Below are 24,387 nucleotides of genomic sequence, written 5' to 3'. Positions count from 1 at the left end.
TATTGGTCCCCTGTCCAGCCATCATGGGGGGATCCCAGACAGTTCTCAGGGGAGCCCTTTATGGTTTCTTGCACCAGGGCCCTGATGAAGGCCCCAGTTACACCAACATGAGGATCTGAATAGACCTGCTGAACTACCGAACGAAGGAGTGTGAAGAAGAAGCTCCTGGTTCAGGGAAGATAACACTCTGTGTGTGCGTGCCTAGGCACCTTCACCGTAATGTCTTGAAGATCAGGTGTCTACAAGAGATGGCGGTGGCGTCATTTTCTCCCCCAGCGGGTTTGTCAGTACTCTATGACTCTGGGGGAGGAGTGCGGGTTCCCTGGACCGGGGCGGGCAGTCAACAGGTTAGCGATAGCTGTGCTTCTGGCCTCATTGATCTGCCAGTCACTAAGATGGCGGTGGTCACACTTTTGCCCTTTCTAAAAGGCTTCAGCCATGAAGAAAGTGTGACACCGCACCACGAATGACTGAGGTAGACCATTGGAGGTGAGCAACAAGGATATGATGGTGGTGAGGGCATGTGTGATGATGTTGCCAGGTCCAGCTCTAGTCTCCACCCCAACAGGTAAGGGACGGAATCTTTGCCCGCACTGGTCGGCATTGACTTGATGTGATGTCACATTCCAGGGGAGTGAATTACAATAGAGGGAAAATATAAAAACCATCACGGGGTTCCCATAGACAGGCTGCTCTGCTGGCCCCGTGTATGTTTGGCCCAAGGAGGTGCTAGATCACTATATTACATACGGGTTGGTTCCCGATATGGATTTGTATTTCATATATCATGTCTCGTTCTGTGCACCCGTACACCTGGGAAGTTTCCTTCAGCAGATTTAAGTTCAGCCTAATAGTTTGGCCCTCCATATATTCCCAGTTTCTCACGTGGCCCCATTGGAAAATGAATTGCCCACCCCAATCCTATGAGAAGAAGCAGATTATGAGACAAAAGAGGAGACTTGAGACATTATAAAACGACTTCCACTAATAAGGAGATAAAATCTCTGTGAGACTGAAACCTTCATCTCCAGTTTGATCCCAATGGAATCCCCCAGATGGAAGGCCCTCCAGCTCTTGAGTCAGCCTCAGCGGGCAATAAAAGGTAAAAAGCCCTCCAAACCTCGGTTCTGACTTTAGTAGAAATGATTTCTTTTCCCCACATCGGGCGCCAGAATAAAAGCGTGTATGCTCGATAAGAGAGGTGTGGGCGCCATTTTGTGCCTCGTTGGGTTTTTGTTTGGCAATTCTAAATGACTTCTTACGTTCTCCGATCTACTTCCCCAAAGACGGCTGAATTGTATTACTGACACCTCTAGGATACCTAGACCCCCTGGCACTGGTTCAGGAAATATGGTGGAAGACCAGTAAGAAAGCTGAAGACATTGGTGTACCTGTGATGGTTTCAGGAGTCTGGGATGATGTTGTTGGCGATGTAGAGCTGGAGGTGCTGGAGGTACTGGATATGGTGGAATCTGTGAAGGAAAATGACCCATAATGAACATCATGTGGGATACAAACTTCTCACATCTCCATTGCCGATCTCAGGTCTGTGTTTGCCAAAACAGCAGATCTCCAGCACACACATAGCTCCTCCAAAATCTTCTTCATTGAACATGCACAAGAACATGGGACAACCTGCTGACGTGTTTCAACCTCTTAAGGCCTTCATCAATTAAAGCCCTAAGAGGCTGAAGGACACCAGAGGGTCACCCTGTGTTTTCGAGCGTGTTCAATAAAGAATATTCTGGAGGATCCCCATGTGTGCTGGAAAATTACTGCTTGATGGGCTATGCTGCAGTCCTGGAAGAGGACCACTCCACGACTAAGGGTGGAGGAGACCCAAGTAGAAGGCGAGTTCACCCTGGCAAATGAGGCAAGCTCAACCGAGGTGCAGACTCTAAGCAATATCCAGTGTTCACCAGAGCTCCTGATGGTGGGGATGGGTTTGTTGCATGTTAGTATCATGTTATGGGTCCTCAGGATCGCTCCACCAGGAGGGGAACAAGCTTGGGGCCAATAGCAGATATAGCAGATAGCCATCAAGCAAAAGCGTAGTTGGTAAACAAGGCAAAGGTTGGTAAGGAGCGGTTGCAGATTGAGATCATAGGGAAGCGTAGTCGAGGAGCAAGCCAAAGGTTGGTAATGAGCAGTAGTGAAGATGTGGACGTCAGTACGGGTGACAACCGGGAGATCTCCGCTGGAAAGAGCTCAAAAATCTATCTTGCAAACAGGAAGTGCAAAGGCATGGCTAAAATAGGAAGTCCCATGGGAGGAGCAAAGGGTTCAAGACAAACAAGGCAAGATTGGTCAAGGAATTGAGGGGGATGTTCCACACACTATTTGAGGGTGGAGGAGACCCAATGAGAAGGGGAATGGTGTACCATTTTTCTTATGAACTGTGTTTGCAAGCTTTGGTGTCATGGTCAAGGGTCAGGCATGGAGACCAGTAGCTATATTAGTAGAGAGGCTTCCACCAAACAGCAGGACAGGTATATAAGCAGGTCATCCTGGTAGATGAGGCAAGCTCAACCGTGGTGTGGACTCTAAGCACTAACCGGTGTTCACCAGAGCACCTGAAGGTGGGGATAGGTTTTGCTGCATCTTAGTATCAGGTTGCGGTCCTCAGGATTGCCCCACCAGGAGGGGAACAAGCCGGGGTCCAGAAGCAGAAAAAGCAGGTAGGGAGTGAGCAGAAGTGTAGTTGGTTAACAAGCCAAAGGTCGGTAACGATTGGTTGCAGTTTGGGATCATAGGGAAGCATAGAAGAGGAGCAAGCCAAAGGTCGGTAATGAGCAGTAGCGAAGATATGGACGTCCGCACGAGTAACAAGAGGGAGATCTCCACTGGAGAGAGCTCAATAATCTGGCAAAAAGGAAGTGCAAAAGTAGGAATAGGAAGTTCATGGGATGAGCAAAGGGTTCAAGGTTCAAGACAAACAAGACACAAGGCAAGATTGGTCAAGGAATTGTCCAGGGATCTGTCCAGCATCTCAGGTGGCTCTGCAAGAAGAGACATGGCCAGACACAGCAGACACATTTGGACTTCGGAGATAGTCAGCACAGACATACAAGCAAAGCTGAGCTACCCAAGAAATGGAATCACATTGAGACCTGTTTATAATGTATTTGGAATGTGAAACGGCCGACCACGAGAGTGAAGCCAGGAGAAGCGCAGCAACTGTGGTCAGAGGGGTCCTGTCAGAAGATCCAGAGTTCTGGTGATGTGCTCACAAGCAACCTTTCTCCAGCCCAACCAGGGAGGAATCTATGTAGTGCCCTCTAATCCTGGATAGGAGGGTGTATGTAGAGGGGTCTCAAATACAACTCAGCCCCATACTCCAGGGGGCCCCAGTGCGGCTCTCCTCTAATCATGGATAGGAGGGGTGTATGTTCAGGGGTCACAGGGGTCTCAATAACAACTTAGCCCCATAGTCCAGGGGGCTCCCAGTGCAGCTCCCCCTAATTGCAGATACCAGGGGTGTATGTTCAGGGGTCACAGGGGTCTCAATTACAACTGAGCCCCATACTCCAGGGGGCCCCCAGTGCGGCTCCCCTCTAATCCGGGATAGGAGGGGTGTATGTACAGGGGTCACAGGGCTATTGGTCCCCTGTACTGCCACCATGGGGGGGTCCCGGCCAGGGCTCAGGGGGGCCCTTTATGTTTTCAGCCACCATGGGGGGTCTCAGCCAGGGTTCAGAGGCAGCCCTTTATGGTTTATAGTTTGGCCCTCCATATATTCCCAGTTTATCATGTGCCCCCATTGGAAAATGAATTGCCCACCCCAATCCTATGAGAAGAAGCAGATTATGAGACAAAAGAGGAGACTTGAGACATTATAAAACGACTTCCGCTAATAAGGAGATAAAATCTCTGTGAGACTGAAACCTTCATCTCCAGTTTGATCCCAATGGAATCTCCCAGATGGAAGGCCCTCCAGCTCTTGAGTCAGCCTCAGCGGGCAATAAAAGGTGAAAAGCCCTCCAAACCTCGGTTCTGACTTTAGTAGAAATGATTGATATCCCCCACATCGGGCGTCAGAATAAAAGCGTGTATGCTCGATAAGAGAGGTGTGGACGCCATTTTGTGCCTCGTTGGGTTTTTGTTTGACAATTCTAAATGACTTCTTACGTTCTCCGATCTACTTCCCCAAAGACGGCTGAATTGTATTACTGACACCTCTAGGATGCCTAGACCCCCTGGCACTGGTTCAGGAAATATGGTGGAAGACCAGTAAGAAAGCTGAAGACATTGGTGTACCTGTGATGGTTTCAGGAGTCTGGGATGATGTTGTTGGCGATGGAGAGATGGAGGTGCTGGAGGTACTGGATATGGTGGAAGCTGTGAAGGAAAATGACCCATAATGAACATCATGTGGGATACAAACTTCTCACATCTCCATTGCCGATCTCAGGTCTGTGTTTGCCAAAACAGCAGATCTCCAGCACACACATAGCTCCTCCAAAATCTTCTTCATTGAACATGCACAAGAACACGGGACAACCTCCTGACGCGTTTCAACCTCTTAAGGCCTTCATCAATTAAAGCCCTAAGAGGCTGAAGCACACCAGAGGGTCACCCTGTGTTTTCGGGCGTGTTCAATAAAGAAGATTTTGGAGGAGCCCCGTGTGTGCTGGAGATTTACTGCTTGATGGGCTATGCTGCAGTCCTGGAAGAGGACCACTCCACGACTAAGGGTGGAGGAGACCCAAGTAGAAGGCGAGTTCACCCTGGCAAATGAGGCAAGCTCAACCAAGGTGCAGACTCTAAGCACTAACCGGTGTTCACCAGAGCTCCTGATGGTGGGGATGGGTTTTGTTGCATGTTAGTACCATGTTGCGGTCCTCAGGATAGCTCCACCAGCAGGGGACCAAGCTTGGGGCCAATAGCAGATATAGCAGGTAGGCATCAAGCAAAAGCGTAGTTGGTAAACAAGGCAAAGGTTGGTAAGGAGCGGTTGCAGGTTGAGATCATAGGGAAGCGTAGTCGAGGAGCAAGCCAAAGGTCGGTAATGAGCAGTAGTGAAGATGTGGACGTCAGTACGGGTGACAACAGGGAGATCTCCACTGGAGAGAGCTTAAAAATATATCTTGCAAACAGGAAGTGCAAAAGCATGGCTAAAATAGGAAGTCCCATGGGAGGAGCAAAGGGTTCAAGACAAGCAAGACACAAGGCAAGATTGGTCAAGGAATTAAGGAAGTTCCACACACTGTTTGAGGGTGGAGGAGACCCAATGAGAAGGTGAATGGTGTACTGTTTTTCTTATGGACTGTGTTTGCAAGCTTTGGTGTCATGGTCAAGGGTCAGGCATGGAGACCAGTAGCTATATTAGTAGAGAGGCTTCCACCAAACAGCAGGATAGGTATACAAGCAGGTCACTCTGGTAGATGAGGCAAGCTCAACCGTAGTTTGAACTCTAAGCACTAACCAGTGTTCACCAGAGCACCTGATGGTGGGGATAGGTTTTGCTGCATCTTAGTATCAGGTTGCGGTCCTCAGGATTGCCCCACCAGGAGGGGAGCAAGTCGGGGTCCAGAAGCAGAAAAAGCAGGTAGGGAGTGAGCAGAAGTGTAGTTGGTTAACAAGTCAAAGTTCGGCAACGATTGGTTGCAGTTTGGGATCATAGGGAAGCATAGAATATGAGCAAGCCAAAGGTCGGTAATGAGCAGTAGGGAAGATAGGGACGTCCGCACGAGTGACAAGAGGGAGATCTCCGCTGGAGAGAGCTCAATAATCTGGCAAACAGGAAGTGCAAAAGTAGGAATAGGAAGTTCATGGGAGGAGCAAAGGGTTTAAGGTTCAAGACAAACAAGACACAAGGCAAGATTGGTCAAGGAATTGTCCAGGGATCTGTCCAGCATCTCAGGTGGCTCTGCAAGAAGAGATATGGCCAGACACAGCAGACACATTTGGACTTGGGAGATAGTCAGCACAGACATACAAGCAAAGCTGAGCTACCCAAGAAATGGAACCACATTGAGACCTGTTTATAATGTATTTGGAATGTGAAACGGCCGACCACGAGAGTGAAGCCAGGAGAAGCGCAGCAACTGTGGTCAGAGGGGTCCTGTCAGAAGATCCAGAGTTCTGGTGATGTGCTCACAAGCAACCTTTCTCCAGCCCAACCAGGGAGGAATCTATCTAGTGCCCTCTAATCCTGGATAGGAGGGTGTATGTAGAGGGGTCTCAATTACAACTCAGCCCTATACTCCAGGGGGCCCCAGTGCGGCTCCCTCTAATCCTGAATAGGAGGGGTGTATGTTCAGGGGTCACAGGGATCTCAATTACAACTCAGCCCCATACTCCAGGGGGCCCCCAGTGCAGCTCCCTCTAATCCTGGATAGGAGGGGTGTATGTTCAGGGGTCTCAATTACAACTCAGCCCCATGCTCCAGGAGGCCCCCAGTGCGGCTCCCCTCTAATCCGGGATAGGAGGGGTGTATGTACAGGGGTCACAGGGCTATTGGTCCCCTGTACTGCCACCATGGGGGGGTCCCGGCCAGGGCTCAGGGGGGCCCTTTATGTTTTCAGCCACCATGGGGGGTCTCAGCCAGGGTTCAGAGGCAGCCCTTTATGGTTTATAGTTTGGCCCTCCATATATTCCCAGTTTATCATGTGCCCCCATTGGAAAATGAATTGCCCACCCCAATCCTATGAGAAGAAGCAGATTATGAGACAAAAGAGGAGACTTGAGACATTATAAAACGACTTCCACTAATAAGGAGATAAAATCTCTGTGAGACTGAAACCTTCATCTCCAGTTTGATCCCAATGGAATCTTCCAGATGGAAGGCCCTCCAGCTCTTGAGTCAGCCTCAGCGGGCAATAAAAGGTGAAAAGTCCTCCAAACCTCGGTTCTGACTTCAGTAGAAATGATTGATATCCCCCACATCGGGCGTCAGAATAAAAGCGTGTATGCTCGATAAGAGAGGTGTGGGCGCCATTTTGTGCCGCGTTGGGTTTTTGTTTGGCAATTCTAAATGACTTCTTACGTTCTCCGATCTACTTCCCCAAAGACGGCTGAATTGTATTACTGACACCTCTAGGATACCTAGACCCCCTGGCACTGGTTCAGGAAATATGGTGGAAGACCAGTAAGAAAGCTGAAGACATTGGTGTACCTGTGACGGTTTCAGGAGTCTGGGATGATGTTGTTGGCGATGGAGAGATGGAGGTGCTGGAGGTACTGGATATGGTGGAATCTGTGAAGGAAAATGACCCATAATGAACATCATGTAGGATACAAACTTTTCACATCTCCATTGCCGAGCTCAGGTCTGCGTTTGCCAAAACAGCAGATCTCCAGCACACACATAGCTCCTCCAAAATCTTCTTCATTGAACATGCACAAGAACACGGGACAACCTCCTGACGCGTTTCAGCCTCTTAAAGCCTTCATCAAATAAAGCCCTAAGAGTCACCCTTTGTTTTCAGGCGTGTTTAATAAAGAATATTCTGGAGGAGCCCCGTGTGTGCTGGAGATTTACTGCTTGATGGGCTATGCTGCAGTCCTGGAAGAGGACCACTCCATGACTAAGGGTGGAGGAGACCCAAGTAGAAGGCGAGTTCACCCTGGCAAATGAGGCAAGCTCAACCGATTAGCAGACTCTAAGCACTAACCAGTGTTCACCAGAGCTCCTGATGGTGGGGATGGGTTTTGTTACATGTTACTACCATGATGCAGTCCTCAGGATAGCTCCACCAGGAGGGGACCAAGCTTGGGGCAAATATCAGATATAGCAGGTAGGCATCAAACAAAAGCGTAGTTGGTAAACAAGGCCAAGGTTGGTAAGGAGCAGTTGCAGGTTGAGATCATAGGGAAGCGTAGTCGAGCAGCAAGCCAAAGGTCGGTAATGAGCAGTAGTGAAGATGTGGACGTCAGTACGGGTGACAACAGGGAGATCACCGCTGGAAAGGGCTCAAAAATCTATCTTGTAAACAGGAAGTGCAAAGGCATGGCTAAAAGAGGAAGTCCCATGGGAGGAGCAAAGGGTTCAAGACAAACAAGGCAAGATTGGTCAAGGAATTGAGGGGGACGTTCCACGCACTGTTTGAGGGTGGAGGAGACCCAATGAGAAGGTGAATGGTGTACCATTTTTGTTATGGACTGTGTTTGCAAGCTTTGGTGTCATGGTCAAGGGTCAGGCATGGAGACTAGTAGCTATATTAGTAGAGAGGCTTCCACCAAACAGCAGGATAGGTATATAAGCAGGTCACTCTGGTAGATGAGGCAAGCTCAACCGTGGTGTGGACTCTAAGCACTAACCGGTGTTCACCACAGCTTCTGATGTAGGGGATGGGTTTTGCTGCATCTTAGTATCAGGTTGCAGTCCTCAGGATTGAACCACCAGGAGGGGAACAAGCCAGGGCCCAGAAGCAGATAAAGCAGGTAGAGAGTGAGCAGAAGTGTAATTGGTAAACAAGCCAAAGGTCAGTAATGATTGGTTGCAGGTTGGAAATCATAGGGAAGCGTAGTCAAGGAGCAAGCCAAAGGTCGGTAATGAGCAGTAGCGAAGATATGGACGTCCGCACGACTGACAAGAGGCAGATCTCCACTGGAGAGAGCTCAATAATCTGGCAAACAATAAGTGCAAAAGTAAGAATAGGAAGTTCATGGGAGGAGCAAAGGGTTCAAGGTTCAAGACAAACAAGACACAAGGCAAGATTGATCAAGGAATTGTCCAAGGAGCTGCCCAGCATCTCAGGTGACTCTGCAAGAAGAGACATGGCCAGACACAGCAGACACATTTGGACGGTGGTCACACTTCCGCCCTTTCTAAAAGGCTTCAGCCATGAAGAAAGGGTGACGCCGCACCACAAATGACTGAGGTAGACCATTGGAGGTGAGCAACAAGGATATGATGGTGGTGAGGGCATGTGTGATGATGTTGCCAGGTCCAGTTCTACTCTCCTAACCAACAGGTAAGGGATGGAATCTTTGCCCGCACTGGTCGGCATTGACTTGATGTGATGTCACATTCCAGGGGAGTGAATTACAATAGAGGGAAAGTATAAAAACCATCACGGGGTTCCCATAGACAGGCTGCTCTGCTGGCCCTGTGTATGTTTGGCCCAAGGAGGTGCTAGATCACTATATTACATACGGGTTGGTTCCCGATATGGATTTGTATTTTATATATCATGTCTCGTTCTGTGCACCCGTACACCTGGGAAGTTTCCTTCAGCAGATTTAAGTTCAACCTAAAATTTCTGTCCTCCATATATTCCCAGTTTCTCACGTGGCCCCATTGGAAAATTAATTGCCCACCCCAATCCTATGAGAAGAAGCAGATTATGAGACAAAAGAGGAGACTTGAGACATTATAAAACGACTTCCACTAATAAGGAGATAAAATCTCTGTGAGACTTAAACCTTCATCTCCAGTTTGATCCCAATGGAATCCCCCAGATGGAAGGCCCTCCAGCTCTTGAGTCAGCCTCAGCGGGCAATAAAAGGTAAAAAGTCCTCCAAACCTCGGTTCTGACTTCAGAAGAAATGATTTATATCCCCCACATCGGGCGCCAGAATAAAAGCGTGTATTCTCGATAAGAGAGGTGTGGGCGCCATTTTGTGCCGCGTTGGGTTTTTGTTTGGCAATTCTAAATGACTTCTTACGTTCTCCAATCTACTTCCCCAAAGACGGCTGAATTGTATTACTGACACCTCTAGGATACCTAGACCCCCTGGCACTGGTTCAGGAAATATGGTGGAAGACCAGTAAGAAAGCTGAAGACATTGGTGTACCTGTGATGGTTTCAGGAGTCTGGGATGATGTTGTTGGCGATGGAGAGATGGAGGTGCTGGAGGTACTGGATATGGTGGAAGCTGTGAAGGAAAATGACCCATAATGAACATCATGTGGGATACAAACTTCTCACATCTCCATTGCCGAGCTCAGGTCTGCGTTTGCCAAAACAGCAAATCTCCAGCACACACATAGCTCCTCCAAAATCTTCTTCATTGAACATGCACAAGAACACGGGACAACCTCCTGACGTGTTTCAGCCTCTTAGGCCTTCATCAATTAAAGCCCTAAGAGGCTGAAGCACACCAGAGGGTCACCCTGTGTTTTCAGGCGTGTTCAATAAAGAATATTCTGGAGGACCCCCGTGTGTGCTGGAGAATTACTGCTTGATGGGCTATGCTGCAGTCCTGGAAGAGGACCACTGCACGGACTAAGGGTGGAGGAGACCCAAGTTGAAGGCGAGGTCACCCTGGCAAATGAGGCAAGCTTAACCGAGGTGCAGACTCTAAGCAATATCCGGTGTTCACCAGAGCTCCTGATGGTGGGGATGGGTTTTGTTGCATGTTAGTACCATGTTACGGGTCCTCAAGATTGCTCCGCCAAGAGTGGAACAAGCTTGGGGCCAATAGCAGATATAGCAGGTAGGCATCAAGCAAAAGCGTAGTTGGTAAACAAGGCAAAGGTTGGTAATGAGCGGTTGCAGATTGAGATCATAGGGAAGTGTAGTCAAGGAGCAAGCCAAAGGTCGGTAATGAGCAGTAGTGAAGATGTGGACGTCAGTACAAATGATATTAGTAGAGAGGCTCCCACCAAACAGCAGGATAGGTATATAAGCAGGTCAGCCTGGTAGATGAGGCAAGCTCAGCCGTGGTGTGGACTCTAAGCACTAACCGGTGTTCACCAGAGCTTCTGATGGAGGGGATGGGTTTTGCTGCATTTTAGTACCAGGTTGTGCTCCTCAGGATCGCCCCACCAGGAGGGGAACAAGCCGGGGTCCAGAAGCAGATAAAGCAGGTAGGGAGTGAGCAGAAGTGTAATTGGTAAACAAGCCAAAGGTCAGTAATGATTGGTTGCAGTTTGGGATCATAGGGAAGCATAGAAGAGGAGCAAGCCAAAGGTCAGTAATGAGCAGTAGGGAAGATAGGGACATCAGCACGAGTGACAAGAGGGAGATCTCCGCTGGAGAGAGCTCAATAATCTGGCAAACAGGAAGTGCAAAAGTAGGAATAGGAAGTTCATGGGAGGAGCAAAGGGTTCTAGGTTCAAGACTAACAAGACACAAGGCAAGATTGGTCAAGGAATTGCCCAGGGATCTGTCCAGCATCTCAGGTGGCTCTGCAAGAAGAGATATGGCCAGACACAGCAGACACATTTGGACTTGGGAGATAGTCAGCACAGACATACAAGCAAAGCTGAGCTACCCAAGAAATGGAACCACATTGAGACCTGTTTATAATGTATTTGGAATGTGAAACGGCCAACCACGAGAGTGAAGCCAGGAGGAGCGCAGCAACTGTGGTCAGAGGGGTCCTGTCAGAAGATTCAGAGTTCTGGTGATGTGCTCACAAGCAACCTTTCTCCAGCCCAACCAGGGAGGATTCTATCTAGTGCCCTCTAATCCTGGATAGGAGGGGTGTATGTACAGGGGTCACAGGGGTCTCAATTGCAACTCAGCCCCATACTCCGGGGGCCCCCTAGTGTGGCTCCCCTCTAATCCTGGATAGGAGGGGTGTATGGTTCAGGGGTCACAGGGGTCTCAATTACAACTCAGCCCCATGCTCCAGGGGGCCCCCAGTGCAGCTCCCTCTAATCCTGGATAGGAGGGGTGTATGTACAGGGGTCACAGGGCTATTGGTACCCTGTACAGCCACCATGGGGGGGTCCCGGTCAGGGCTCAGGGAGGCCCTTTATGGTTTCAGCCACCACGGGGGGTCTGGGCCAGGGCTCAGGGGGGCCCTTTATGTTTTCAGCCACCATGGGGGGATTCCGGACAGGGCTCAGGGGAGCCCTTTATGGTTTCTTGCACCAGGGCCCTGATGAAGGCCCTAGTTACACCAATACCCATTGGACACACCAACATGAGGATCTGAATAGACCTGCTGAGCTATGGAATGGAGAAGTGTGAAGAAGGAGCTCCTGGTTGAGGGAAGATAACACTCTGTGTGTGCGTGCCTAGGCACCTTCACCGTAATGTCCTGAAGATCTACAAGAGATGGCTTTGGCGTCATTTTCTCCCCCAGCGGGTTTGTCACTACTCTATGACTCTGGGGGAGGAGTGCGGGTTCCCTGAACGGGGTCGGGCAGTCAACAGGTTAGCGACAGCTGTGCTTCTGGCCTCATTGGTCCGCCAGTCACTAAGATGGCGGTGGTCACACTTCCGCCCTTTCTAAAATGCTTCAGCCATGAAGAAAGTGTGACGCCGCACCACGAATGACTGAGGTAGACCATTGGAGGTGAGCAACAAGGATATGATGGTGGTGAGGGCATGTGTGAAGATGTTGCCAGGTCCAGCTCTAGTCTCCACCCCAACAGGTAAGGGACGGAATCTTTGCCCGTACTGGTCGGCATTGACTTGATGTGATGTCACATTCCAGGGGAGTGAATTACAATAGAGGAAAAATATAAAAACCATAACGGGGTTCCCATAGACAGGCTGCTCTGCTGGCCCCGTGTATGTTTGGCCCAAGGAGGTTCTAGATCACTATATTACATACGGGTTGGTTCCCGATATGGATTTGTATTTTATATATCATGTCTCGTTCTGTGCACCCGTATGCCTGGGAAGTTTCCTTCAGCAGATTTAAGTTCAGCCTAATAGTTTGGCCCTCCATATATTCCCAGTTTCTCACGTTGCCCCATTGGAAAATGAATTGCCCACCCCAATCCTATGAGAAGAAGCAGATTATGAGACAAAAGAGGAGACTTGAGACATTATAAAACGACTTCCACTAATCAGGAGATAAAATCTCTGTGAGACTGAAACCTTCATCTCCAGTTTGATCCCAATGGAATCTCCCAGATGGAAGGCCCTCCAGCTCTTGAGTCAGCCTCAGCGGGCAATAAAAGGTGAAAAGCCCTCCAAACCTCGGTTCTGACTTTAGTAGAAATTATTTATTTTCCCCACATCGGGCGCCAGAATAAAAGCGTGTATTCTCGATAAGAGAGGTGTGGGCGCCATTTTGTGCCGCGTTGGGTTTTTGTTTGGCAATTCTAAATGACTTCTTACGTTCTCCGATCTACTTCCCCAAAGACGGCTGAATTGTATTACTGACACCTCTAGGATACCTAGACCCCCTGGCACTGGTTCAGGAAATTTGGTGGAAGACCAGTAAGAAAGCTGAAGACATTGGTGTACCTGTGATGGTTTCAGGAGTCTGGGATGATGTTGTTGGCGATGGAGAGTTGGAGATGCTGGAGGTACTGGATATGGTGGAAGCTGTGAAGGAAAATGACCCATAATGAACATCATGTGGGATACAAACTTCTCACATCTCCATTGCCGATCTCAGGTCTGTGTTTGCCAAAACAGCAGATCTCCAGCACACACATAGCTCCTCCAAAATCTTCTTCATTGAACATGCACAAGAACACGGGACAACCTGCTGACGTGTTTCAACCTCTTAAGTCCTTCATCAATTAAAGCCCTAAGAGGCTGAAGCACAGCAGAGGGTCACCCTGTGTTTTCAGGCGTGTTCAATAAAGAATATTCTGGAGGAACCCCATGTGTGCTGGAGATTTACTGCTTGATGGGCTATGCTGCAGTCCTGGAAGAGGACCACTCCACGACTAAGGGTGGAGGAGACCCAAGTAGAAGGCGAGATCACCCTGGCAAATGAGGCAAGCTCAACCAAGGGGCAGACTCTAAGCACTAACCGATGTTCACCAGAGCTCCCGATGGTGGGGATGGGTTTTGTTGCATGTTAGTACCATGTTGCGGTCCTCAGGATAGCTCCACCAGCAGGGGACCAAGCTTGGGGCCAATAGCAGATATAGCAGGTAGGCATCAAGCAAAAGCGTAGTTGGTAAACAAGCCAAAGGTTGGTAAGGAGCGGTTGCAGGTTGAGATCATAGGGAAGCGTAGTCGCGGAGCAAGCCAAAGGTCGGTAACGAGCAGTAGTGAAGATGTGGACGTCAGTACGGGTGACAACAGGGAGATCTCCGCTGGAGAGAGCTCAATAATCTATCTTGCAAACAGGAAGTGCAAAGGCATGGCTTATATAGGAAGTCTCATGGGTGGAGCAAAGGGTTCAAGACAAGCAAGACACAAGGCAAGATTGGTCAAGGAATTGAGGAAAGTTCCACACACTGTTTGAGGGTGGAGGAGACCCAATGAGAAGGTGAATGGTGTACCATTTTTGTTATGGACTGTTTGTAAGCTTTGGTGTCATGGTCAAGGGTCAGGCATGGAGACTAGATGCTATATTAGTAGAGAGGCTTCCACCAAACAGCAGGATAGGTATATAAGCAGGTCACTCTGGTAGATGAGGCAAGCTCAACCGTAGTGTGGACTCTAAGCACTAACCGGTGTTCACCAGAGCTCCTGATGGAGGGGATGGGTTTTGCTGCATTTTAGTACCAGGTTGTGGTCCTCAGGATCGCCCCACCAGGAGGGGAACAATCCGGGGTCCAGAAGCAGATAAAGCAAATAGGGAGTGAGCAGAAGTGTAATTGGTAAACAAGCCAAAGGTCGGTAACGATTGGTTGCAGTTTGGGATCATAGGGAAGCATAGAAGAGGTGCAAGCCAAAGGTCGGTAATGAGCAGTAGCGAAGATGGGGACGTCAGCACAAGTGACAAGAGGGAGCTCTCCACTGGAGAGAGCTCAATAATCTGGCAAACAGGAAGTGCAAAAGTAGGAATAGGAAGTTCATGGGAGGAGCAAAGGGTTCAAGGTTCAAGACAAACAAGACACAAGGCAAGATTGATCAAGGAATTGCCCAGGGATCTGTCCAGCATCTCAGGTGACTCTGCAAGAAGAGACATGGCCAGACACAGCAGACACATTTGGATTTGGGAGATAGTCAGCACAGACATACAAGCAAAGCTGAGCTATGCAAGAAATGGAATCACATTGAGACCTGTTTATAATGTATTTGGAATGTGAAACGGCCGACCACGAGAGTGAAGCCAGGAGGAGCGCAGCAACTGTGGTCAGAGGGGTCCTGTCAGAAGATCCAGAGTTCTGGTGATGTGCTCACAAGCAACCTTTCTCCAGCCCAACCAAGGAGGAATCTATCTAGTGCCCTCTAATCCTGGATAGAGGGGTGTATGTACAGGGGTCTCAATTACACCTCAGCCCGATACACCAGGGGGCCCCCGGTGTGGCTCCCCTCTAATCCAGGATAGGAGGATGGGTATGTACAGGGGTCACAGGGCTATTGATCCCCTGTCCAGCCATCATGGGGGGATCCCAGACAGTTCTCAGGGGAGCCCTTTATGGTTTCTTGCACCAGGGCCCTGATGAAGGCCCCAGTTACACTAACATGAGGATCTGAATAGACCTGCTGAACTACAGAACGAAGGAGTGTGAAGAAGAAGCTCCTGGTTGAGGGAAGATAACACTCTGTGTGTGCGTGCCTAGGCACCTTCACCGTAATGTCTTGAAGATCAGGTGTCTACAAGAGATGGCGGTGGCGTCATTTTCTCCCCCAGCGGGTTTGTCACTACTCTATGACTCTGGGGGAGGAGTGCGGGTTCCCTGGACCGGGGCGGGCAGTCAACAGGTTAGCGATAGCTGTGCTTCTGGCCTCATTGATCTGCCAGTCACTAAGATGGCGGTGGTCACACTTTTGCCCTTTCTAAAAGGCTTCAGCCATGAAGAAAGTGTGACGCCGCACCACAAATGACTGAGGTAGACCATTGGAGGTGAGCAACAAGGATACGATGGTGGTGAGGGCATGTGTGAAGATGTTGCCAGGTCCAGCTCTAGTCTCCACCCCAACAGGTAAGGGACGGAATCTTTGCCCGCACTGGTCGGCATTGACTTGATGTGATGTCACATTCCAGGGGATTGAATTACAATAGAGGGAATATATATAAAAACCATCACGGGGTTCCCATAGACAGGCTGCTCTGCTGGCCCCGTGTATGTTTGGCCCAAGGAGGTGCTAGATCACTATACTACATACAAACCTCGGTTCTGACTTCAGTAGAAATGATTGATATCCCCCACATCGGGCGTCAGAATAAAAGCGTGTATGCTCGATAAGAGAGGTGTGGGCGCCATTTTGTGCCGTGTTGGGATTTTATTTGGCAATTCTAAATGACTTCTTACGTTCTCCGATCTACTTCCCCAAAGACGGCTGAATTGTATTACTGACACCTCTAGGATACCTAGACCCCCTGGCACTGGTTCAGGAAATATGGTGGAAGACCAGTAAGAAAGCTGAAGACATTGGTGTACCTGTGACGGTTTCAGGAGTCTGGGATGATGTTGTTGGCGATGGAGAGATGGAGGTGCTGGAGGTACTGGATATGGTGGAAGCTGTGAAGGAAAATGACCCATAATGAACATCATGTAGGATACAAACTTTTCACATCTCCATTGCCGAGCTCAGGTCTGCGTTTGCCAAAACAGCAGATCTCCAGCACACACATAGCTCCTCCAAAATCTTCTTCATTGAACATGCACAAGAACACGGGACAACCTCCTGACGCGTTTCAGCCTCTTAAAGCCTTCATCAAATAAAGCCCTAAGAGTCACCCTTTGTTTTCAGGCGTGTTTAATAAAGAATATTCTGGAGGAGCCCCGTGTGTGCTGGAGATTTACTGCTTGATGGGCTATGCTGCAGTCCTGGAAGAGGACCACTCCATGACTAAGGGTGGAGGAGACCCAAGTAGAAGGCGAGTTCACCCTGGCAAATGAGGCAAGCTCAACCGATTAGCAGACTCTAAGCACTAACCAGTGTTCACCAGAGCTCCTGATGGTGGGGATGGGTTTTGTTACATGTTACTACCATGATGCAGTCCTCAGGATAGCTCCACCAGGAGGGGACCAAGCTTGGGGCAAATATCAGATATAGCAGGTAGGCATCAAACAAAAGCGTAGTTGGTAAACAAGGCCAAGGTTGGTAAGGAGCAGTTGCAGGTTGAGATCATAGGGAAGCGTAGTCGAGCAGCAAGCCAAAGGTCGGTAATGAGCAGTAGTGAAGATGTGGACGTCAGTACGGGTGACAACAGGGAGATCACCGCTGGAAAGGGCTCAAAAATCTATCTTGTAAACAGGAAGTGCAAAGGCATGGCTAAAAGAGGAAGTCCCATGGGAGGAGCAAAGGGTTCAAGACAAACAAGGCAAGATTGGTCAAGGAATTGAGGGGGACGTTCCACGCACTGTTTGAGGGTGGAGGAGACCCAATGAGAAGGTGAATGGTGTACCATTTTTGTTATGGACTGTGTTTGCAAGCTTTGGTGTCATGGTCAAGGGTCAGGCATGGAGACTAGTAGCTATATTAGTAGAGAGGCTTCCACCAAACAGCAGGATAGGTATATAAGCAGGTCACTCTGGTAGATGAGGCAAGCTCAACCGTGGTGTGGACTCTAAGCACTAACCGGTGTTCACCACAGCTTCTGATGTAGGGGATGGGTTTTGCTGCATCTTAGTATCAGGTTGCAGTCCTCAGGATTGAACCACCAGGAGGGGAACAAGCCAGGGCCCAGAAGCAGATAAAGCAGGTAGAGAGTGAGCAGAAGTGTAATTGGTAAACAAGCCAAAGGTCAGTAATGATTGGTTGCAGGTTGGAAATCATAGGGAAGCGTAGTCAAGGAGCAAGCCAAAGGTCGGTAATGAGCAGTAGCGAAGATATGGACGTCCGCACGACTGACAAGAGGCAGATCTCCACTGGAGAGAGCTCAATAATCTGGCAAACAATAAGTGCAAAAGTAAGAATAGGAAGTTCATGGGAGGAGCAAAGGGTTCAAGGTTCAAGACAAACAAGACACAAGGCAAGATTGATCAAGGAATTGTCCAAGGAGCTGCCCAGCATCTCAGGTGACTCTGCAAGAAGAGACATGGCCAGACACAGCAGACACATTTGGACGGTGGTCACACTTCCGCCCTTTCTAAAAGGCTTCAGCCATGAAGAAAGGGTGACGCCGCACCACAAATGACTGAGGTAGACCATTGGAGGTGAGCAACAAGGATATGATGGTGGTGAGGGCATGTGTGATGATGTTGCCAGGTCCAGTTCTACTCTCCTAACCAACAGGTAAGGGATGGAATCTTTGCCCGCACTGGTCGGCATTGACTTGATGTGATGTCACATTCCAGGGGAGTGAATTACAATAGAGGGAAAGTATAAAAACCATCACGGGGTTCCCATAGACAGGCTGCTCTGCTGGCCCTGTGTATGTTTGGCCCAAGGAGGTGCTAGATCACTATATTACATACGGGTTGGTTCCCGATATGGATTTGTATTTTATATATCATGTCTCGTTCTGTGCACCCGTACACCTGGGAAGTTTCCTTCAGCAGATTTAAGTTCAACCTAAAATTTCTGTCCTCCATATATTCCCAGTTTCTCACGTGGCCCCATTGGAAAATTAATTGCCCACCCCAATCCTATGAGAAGAAGCAGATTATGAGACAAAAGAGGAGACTTGAGACATTATAAAACGACTTCCACTAATAAGGAGATAAAATCTCTGTGAGACTTAAACCTTCATCTCCAGTTTGATCCCAATGGAATCCCCCAGATGGAAGGCCCTCCAGCTCTTGAGTCAGCCTCAGCGGGCAATAAAAGGTAAAAAGTCCTCCAAACCTCGGTTCTGACTTCAGAAGAAATGATTTATATCCCCCACATCGGGCGCCAGAATAAAAGCGTGTATTCTCGATAAGAGAGGTGTGGGCGCCATTTTGTGCCGCGTTGGGTTTTTGTTTGGCAATTCTAAATGACTTCTTACGTTCTCCAATCTACTTCCCCAAAGACGGCTGAATTGTATTACTGACACCTCTAGGATACCTAGACCCCCTGGCACTGGTTCAGGAAATATGGTGGAAGACCAGTAAGAAAGCTGAAGACATTGGTGTACCTGTGATGGTTTCAGGAGTCTGGGATGATGTTGTTGGCGATGGAGAGATGGAGGTGCTGGAGGTACTGGATATGGTGGAAGCTGTGAAGGAAAATGACCCATAATGAACATCATGTGGGATACAAACTTCTCACATCTCCATTGCCGAGCTCAGGTCTGCGTTTGCCAAAACAGCAAATCTCCAGCACACACATAGCTCCTCCAAAATCTTCTTCATTGAACATGCACAAGAACACGGGACAACCTCCTGACGTGTTTCAGCCTCTTAGGCCTTCATCAATTAAAGCCCTAAGAGGCTGAAGCACACCAGAGGGTCACCCTGTGTTTTCAGGCGTGTTCAATAAAGAATATTCTGGAGGACCCCCGTGTGTGCTGGAGAATTACTGCTTGATGGGCTATGCTGCAGTCCTGGAAGAGGACCACTGCACGGACTAAGGGTGGAGGAGACCCAAGTTGAAGGCGAGGTCACCCTGGCAAATGAGGCAAGCTTAACCGAGGTGCAGACTCTAAGCAATATCCGGTGTTCACCAGAGCTCCTGATGGTGGGGATGGGTTTTGTTGCATGTTAGTACCATGTTACGGGTCCTCAAGATTGCTCCGCCAAGAGTGGAACAAGCTTGGGGCCAATAGCAGATATAGCAGGTAGGCATCAAGCAAAAGCGTAGTTGGTAAACAAGGCAAAGGTTGGTAATGAGCGGTTGCAGATTGAGATCATAGGGAAGTGTAGTCAAGGAGCAAGCCAAAGGTCGGTAATGAGCAGTAGTGAAGATGTGGACGTCAGTACAAATGATATTAGTAGAGAGGCTCCCACCAAACAGCAGGATAGGTATATAAGCAGGTCAGCCTGGTAGATGAGGCAAGCTCAGCCGTGGTGTGGACTCTAAGCACTAACCGGTGTTCACCAGAGCTTCTGATGGAGGGGATGGGTTTTGCTGCATTTTAGTACCAGGTTGTGCTCCTCAGGATCGCCCCACCAGGAGGGGAACAAGCCGGGGTCCAGAAGCAGATAAAGCAGGTAGGGAGTGAGCAGAAGTGTAATTGGTAAACAAGCCAAAGGTCAGTAATGATTGGTTGCAGTTTGGGATCATAGGGAAGCATAGAAGAGGAGCAAGCCAAAGGTCAGTAATGAGCAGTAGGGAAGATAGGGACATCAGCACGAGTGACAAGAGGGAGATCTCCGCTGGAGAGAGCTCAATAATCTGGCAAACAGGAAGTGCAAAAGTAGGAATAGGAAGTTCATGGGAGGAGCAAAGGGTTCTAGGTTCAAGACTAACAAGACACAAGGCAAGATTGGTCAAGGAATTGCCCAGGGATCTGTCCAGCATCTCAGGTGGCTCTGCAAGAAGAGATATGGCCAGACACAGCAGACACATTTGGACTTGGGAGATAGTCAGCACAGACATACAAGCAAAGCTGAGCTACCCAAGAAATGGAACCACATTGAGACCTGTTTATAATGTATTTGGAATGTGAAACGGCCAACCACGAGAGTGAAGCCAGGAGGAGCGCAGCAACTGTGGTCAGAGGGGTCCTGTCAGAAGATTCAGAGTTCTGGTGATGTGCTCACAAGCAACCTTTCTCCAGCCCAACCAGGGAGGATTCTATCTAGTGCCCTCTAATCCTGGATAGGAGGGGTGTATGTACAGGGGTCACAGGGGTCTCAATTGCAACTCAGCCCCATACTCCGGGGGCCCCCTAGTGTGGCTCCCCTCTAATCCTGGATAGGAGGGGTGTATGGTTCAGGGGTCACAGGGGTCTCAATTACAACTCAGCCCCATGCTCCAGGGGGCCCCCAGTGCAGCTCCCTCTAATCCTGGATAGGAGGGGTGTATGTACAGGGGTCACAGGGCTATTGGTACCCTGTACAGCCACCATGGGGGGGTCCCGGTCAGGGCTCAGGGAGGCCCTTTATGGTTTCAGCCACCACGGGGGGTCTGGGCCAGGGCTCAGGGGGGCCCTTTATGTTTTCAGCCACCATGGGGGGATTCCGGACAGGGCTCAGGGGAGCCCTTTATGGTTTCTTGCACCAGGGCCCTGATGAAGGCCCTAGTTACACCAATACCCATTGGACACACCAACATGAGGATCTGAATAGACCTGCTGAGCTATGGAATGGAGAAGTGTGAAGAAGGAGCTCCTGGTTGAGGGAAGATAACACTCTGTGTGTGCGTGCCTAGGCACCTTCACCGTAATGTCCTGAAGATCTACAAGAGATGGCTTTGGCGTCATTTTCTCCCCCAGCGGGTTTGTCACTACTCTATGACTCTGGGGGAGGAGTGCGGGTTCCCTGAACGGGGTCGGGCAGTCAACAGGTTAGCGACAGCTGTGCTTCTGGCCTCATTGGTCCGCCAGTCACTAAGATGGCGGTGGTCACACTTCCGCCCTTTCTAAAATGCTTCAGCCATGAAGAAAGTGTGACGCCGCACCACGAATGACTGAGGTAGACCATTGGAGGTGAGCAACAAGGATATGATGGTGGTGAGGGCATGTGTGAAGATGTTGCCAGGTCCAGCTCTAGTCTCCACCCCAACAGGTAAGGGACGGAATCTTTGCCCGTACTGCTCGGCATTGACTTGATGTGATGTCACATTCCAGGGGAGTGAATTACAATAGAGGAAAAATATAAAAACCATAACGGGGTTCCCATAGACAGGCTGCTCTGCTGGCCCCGTGTATGTTTGGCCCAAGGAGGTTCTAGATCACTATATTACATACGGGTTGGTTCCCGATATGGATTTGTATTTTATATATCATGTCTCGTTCTGTGCACCCGTATGCCTGGGAAGTTTCCTTCAGCAGATTTAAGTTCAGCCTAATAGTTTGGCCCTCCATATATTCCCAGTTTCTCACGTTGCCCCATTGGAAAATGAATTGCCCACCCCAATCCTATGAGAAGAAGCAGATTATGAGACAAAAGAGGAGACTTGAGACATTATAAAACGACTTCCACTAATCAGGAGATAAAATCTCTGTGAGACTGAAACCTTCATCTCCAGTTTGATCCCAATGGAATCTCCCAGATGGAAGGCCCTCCAGCTCTTGAGTCAGCCTCAGCGGGCAATAAAAGGTGAAAAGCCCTCCAAACCTCGGTTCTGACTTTAGTAGAAATTATTTATTTTCCCCACATCGGGCGCCAGAATAAAAGCGTGTATTCTCGATAAGAGAGGTGTGGGCGCCATTTTGTGCCGCGTTGGGTTTTTGTTTGGCAATTCTAAATGACTTCTTACGTTCTCCGATCTACTTCCCCAAAGACGGCTGAATTGTATTACTGACACCTCTAGGATACCTAGACCCCCTGGCACTGGTTCAGGAAATTTGGTGGAAGACCAGTAAGAAAGCTGAAGACATTGGTGTACCTGTGATGGTTTCAGGAGTCTGGGATGATGTTGTTGGCGATGGAGAGTTGGAGATGCTGGAGGTACTGGATATGGTGGAAGCTGTGAAGGAAAATGACCCATAATGAACATCATGTGGGATACAAACTTCTCACATCTCCATTGCCGATCTCAGGTCTGTGTTTGCCAAAACAGCAGATCTCCAGCACACACATAGCTCCTCCAAAATCTTCTTCATTGAACATGCACAAGAACACGGGACAACCTGCTGACGTGTTTCAACCTCTTAAGTCCTTCATCAATTAAAGCCCTAAGAGGCTGAAGCACAGCAGAGGGTCACCCTGTGTTTTCAGGCGTGTTCAATAAAGAATATTCTGGAGGAACCCCATGTGTGCTGGAGATTTACTGCTTGATGGGCTATGCTGCAGTCCTGGAAGAGGACCACTCCACGACTAAGGGTGGAGGAGACCCAAGTAGAAGGCGAGATCACCCTGGCAAATGAGGCAAGCTCAACCAAGGGGCAGACTCTAAGCACTAACCGATGTTCACCAGAGCTCCCGATGGTGGGGATGGGTTTTGTTGCATGTTAGTACCATGTTGCGGTCCTCAGGATAGCTCCACCAGCAGGGGACCAAGCTTGGGGCCAATAGCAGATATAGCAGGTAGGCATCAAGCAAAAGCGTAGTTGGTAAACAAGCCAAAGGTTGGTAAGGAGCGGTTGCAGGTTGAGATCATAGGGAAGCGTAGTCGCGGAGCAAGCCAAAGGTCGGTAACGAGCAGTAGTGAAGATGTGGACGTCAGTACGGGTGACAACAGGGAGATCTCCGCTGGAGAGAGCTCAATAATCTATCTTGCAAACAGGAAGTGCAAAGGCATGGCTTATATAGGAAGTCTCATGGGTGGAGCAAAGGGTTCAAGACAAGCAAGACACAAGGCAAGATTGGTCAAGGAATTGAGGAAAGTTCCACACACTGTTTGAGGGTGGAGGAGACCCAATGAGAAGGTGAATGGTGTACCATTTTTGTTATGGACTGTTTGTAAGCTTTGGTGTCATGGTCAAGGGTCAGGCATGGAGACTAGATGCTATATTAGTAGAGAGGCTTCCACCAAACAGCAGGATAGGTATATAAGCAGGTCACTCTGGTAGATGAGGCAAGCTCAACCGTAGTGTGGACTCTAAGCACTAACCGGTGTTCACCAGAGCTCCTGATGGAGGGGATGGGTTTTGCTGCATTTTAGTACCAGGTTGTGGTCCTCAGGATCGCCCCACCAGGAGGGGAACAATCCGGGGTCCAGAAGCAGATAAAGCAAATAGGGAGTGAGCAGAAGTGTAATTGGTAAACAAGCCAAAGGTCGGTAACGATTGGTTGCAGTTTGGGATCATAGGGAAGCATAGAAGAGGTGCAAGCCAAAGGTCGGTAATGAGCAGTAGCGAAGATGGGGACGTCAGCACAAGTGACAAGAGGGAGCTCTCCACTGGAGAGAGCTCAATAATCTGGCAAACAGGAAGTGCAAAAGTAGGAATAGGAAGTTCATGGGAGGAGCAAAGGGTTCAAGGTTCAAGACAAACAAGACACAAGGCAAGATTGATCAAGGAATTGCCCAGGGATCTGTCCAGCATCTCAGGTGACTCTGCAAGAAGAGACATGGCCAGACACAGCAGACACATTTGGATTTGGGAGATAGTCAGCACAGACATACAAGCAAAGCTGAGCTATGCAAGAAATGGAATCACATTGAGACCTGTTTATAATGTATTTGGAATGTGAAACGGCCGACCACGAGAGTGAAGCCAGGAGGAGCGCAGCAACTGTGGTCAGAGGGGTCCTGTCAGAAGATCCAGAGTTCTGGTGATGTGCTCACAAGCAACCTTTCTCCAGCCCAACCAAGGAGGAATCTATCTAGTGCCCTCTAATCCTGGATAGAGGGGTGTATGTACAGGGGTCTCAATTACACCTCAGCCCGATACACCAGGGGGCCCCCGGTGTGGCTCCCCTCTAATCCAGGATAGGAGGATGGGTATGTACAGGGGTCACAGGGCTATTGATCCCCTGTCCAGCCATCATGGGGGGATCCCAGACAGTTCTCAGGGGAGCCCTTTATGGTTTCTTGCACCAGGGCCCTGATGAAGGCCCCAGTTACACTAACATGAGGATCTGAATAGACCTGCTGAACTACAGAACGAAGGAGTGTGAAGAAGAAGCTCCTGGTTGAGGGAAGATAACACTCTGTGTGTGCGTGCCTAGGCACCTTCACCGTAATGTCTTGAAGATCAGGTGTCTAC

The 24,387-nt window shown here is 49.3% G+C and overlaps 1 protein-coding gene across 1 annotated transcript in view; it reads right to left on the bottom strand.

Moving 5' to 3' along the window:
- Nucleotides 1–1,341: 1,341 nt before the first annotated feature.
- LOC143962555 (uncharacterized) overlaps nt 1,342–24,387 on the bottom strand; it is a 79,636-nt gene continuing 56,590 nt past the window's right edge. The window contains exons 13-20 of the mRNA XM_077471821.1: nt 22,125–22,205; nt 18,769–18,849; nt 16,145–16,225; nt 13,098–13,178; nt 9,742–9,822; nt 7,118–7,198; nt 4,258–4,338; nt 1,342–1,472 (exon numbers count right to left, since the gene is read on the bottom strand). Coding sequence (XP_077327947.1) covers nt 1,342–1,472; nt 4,258–4,338; nt 7,118–7,198; nt 9,742–9,822; nt 13,098–13,178; nt 16,145–16,225; nt 18,769–18,849; nt 22,125–22,205 — 698 coding nt within the window. The remainder of the gene's footprint in view (nt 1,473–4,257; nt 4,339–7,117; nt 7,199–9,741; nt 9,823–13,097; nt 13,179–16,144; nt 16,226–18,768; nt 18,850–22,124; nt 22,206–24,387) is intronic.

The sequence above is a fragment of the Lithobates pipiens genome, unplaced genomic scaffold (genome assembly GCF_037356315.1).
Source record: "Lithobates pipiens isolate NorthernLeopardFrog02 unplaced genomic scaffold, aLitPip1_a1.2 Scaffold_8, whole genome shotgun sequence".
In the NCBI taxonomy this organism is placed as follows: Eukaryota; Metazoa; Chordata; class Amphibia; order Anura; family Ranidae; genus Lithobates; species Lithobates pipiens.
The sequence above is the reverse complement of the archived record's forward strand: the minus strand, read 5'-3'. Positions and strand labels throughout refer to the sequence as shown.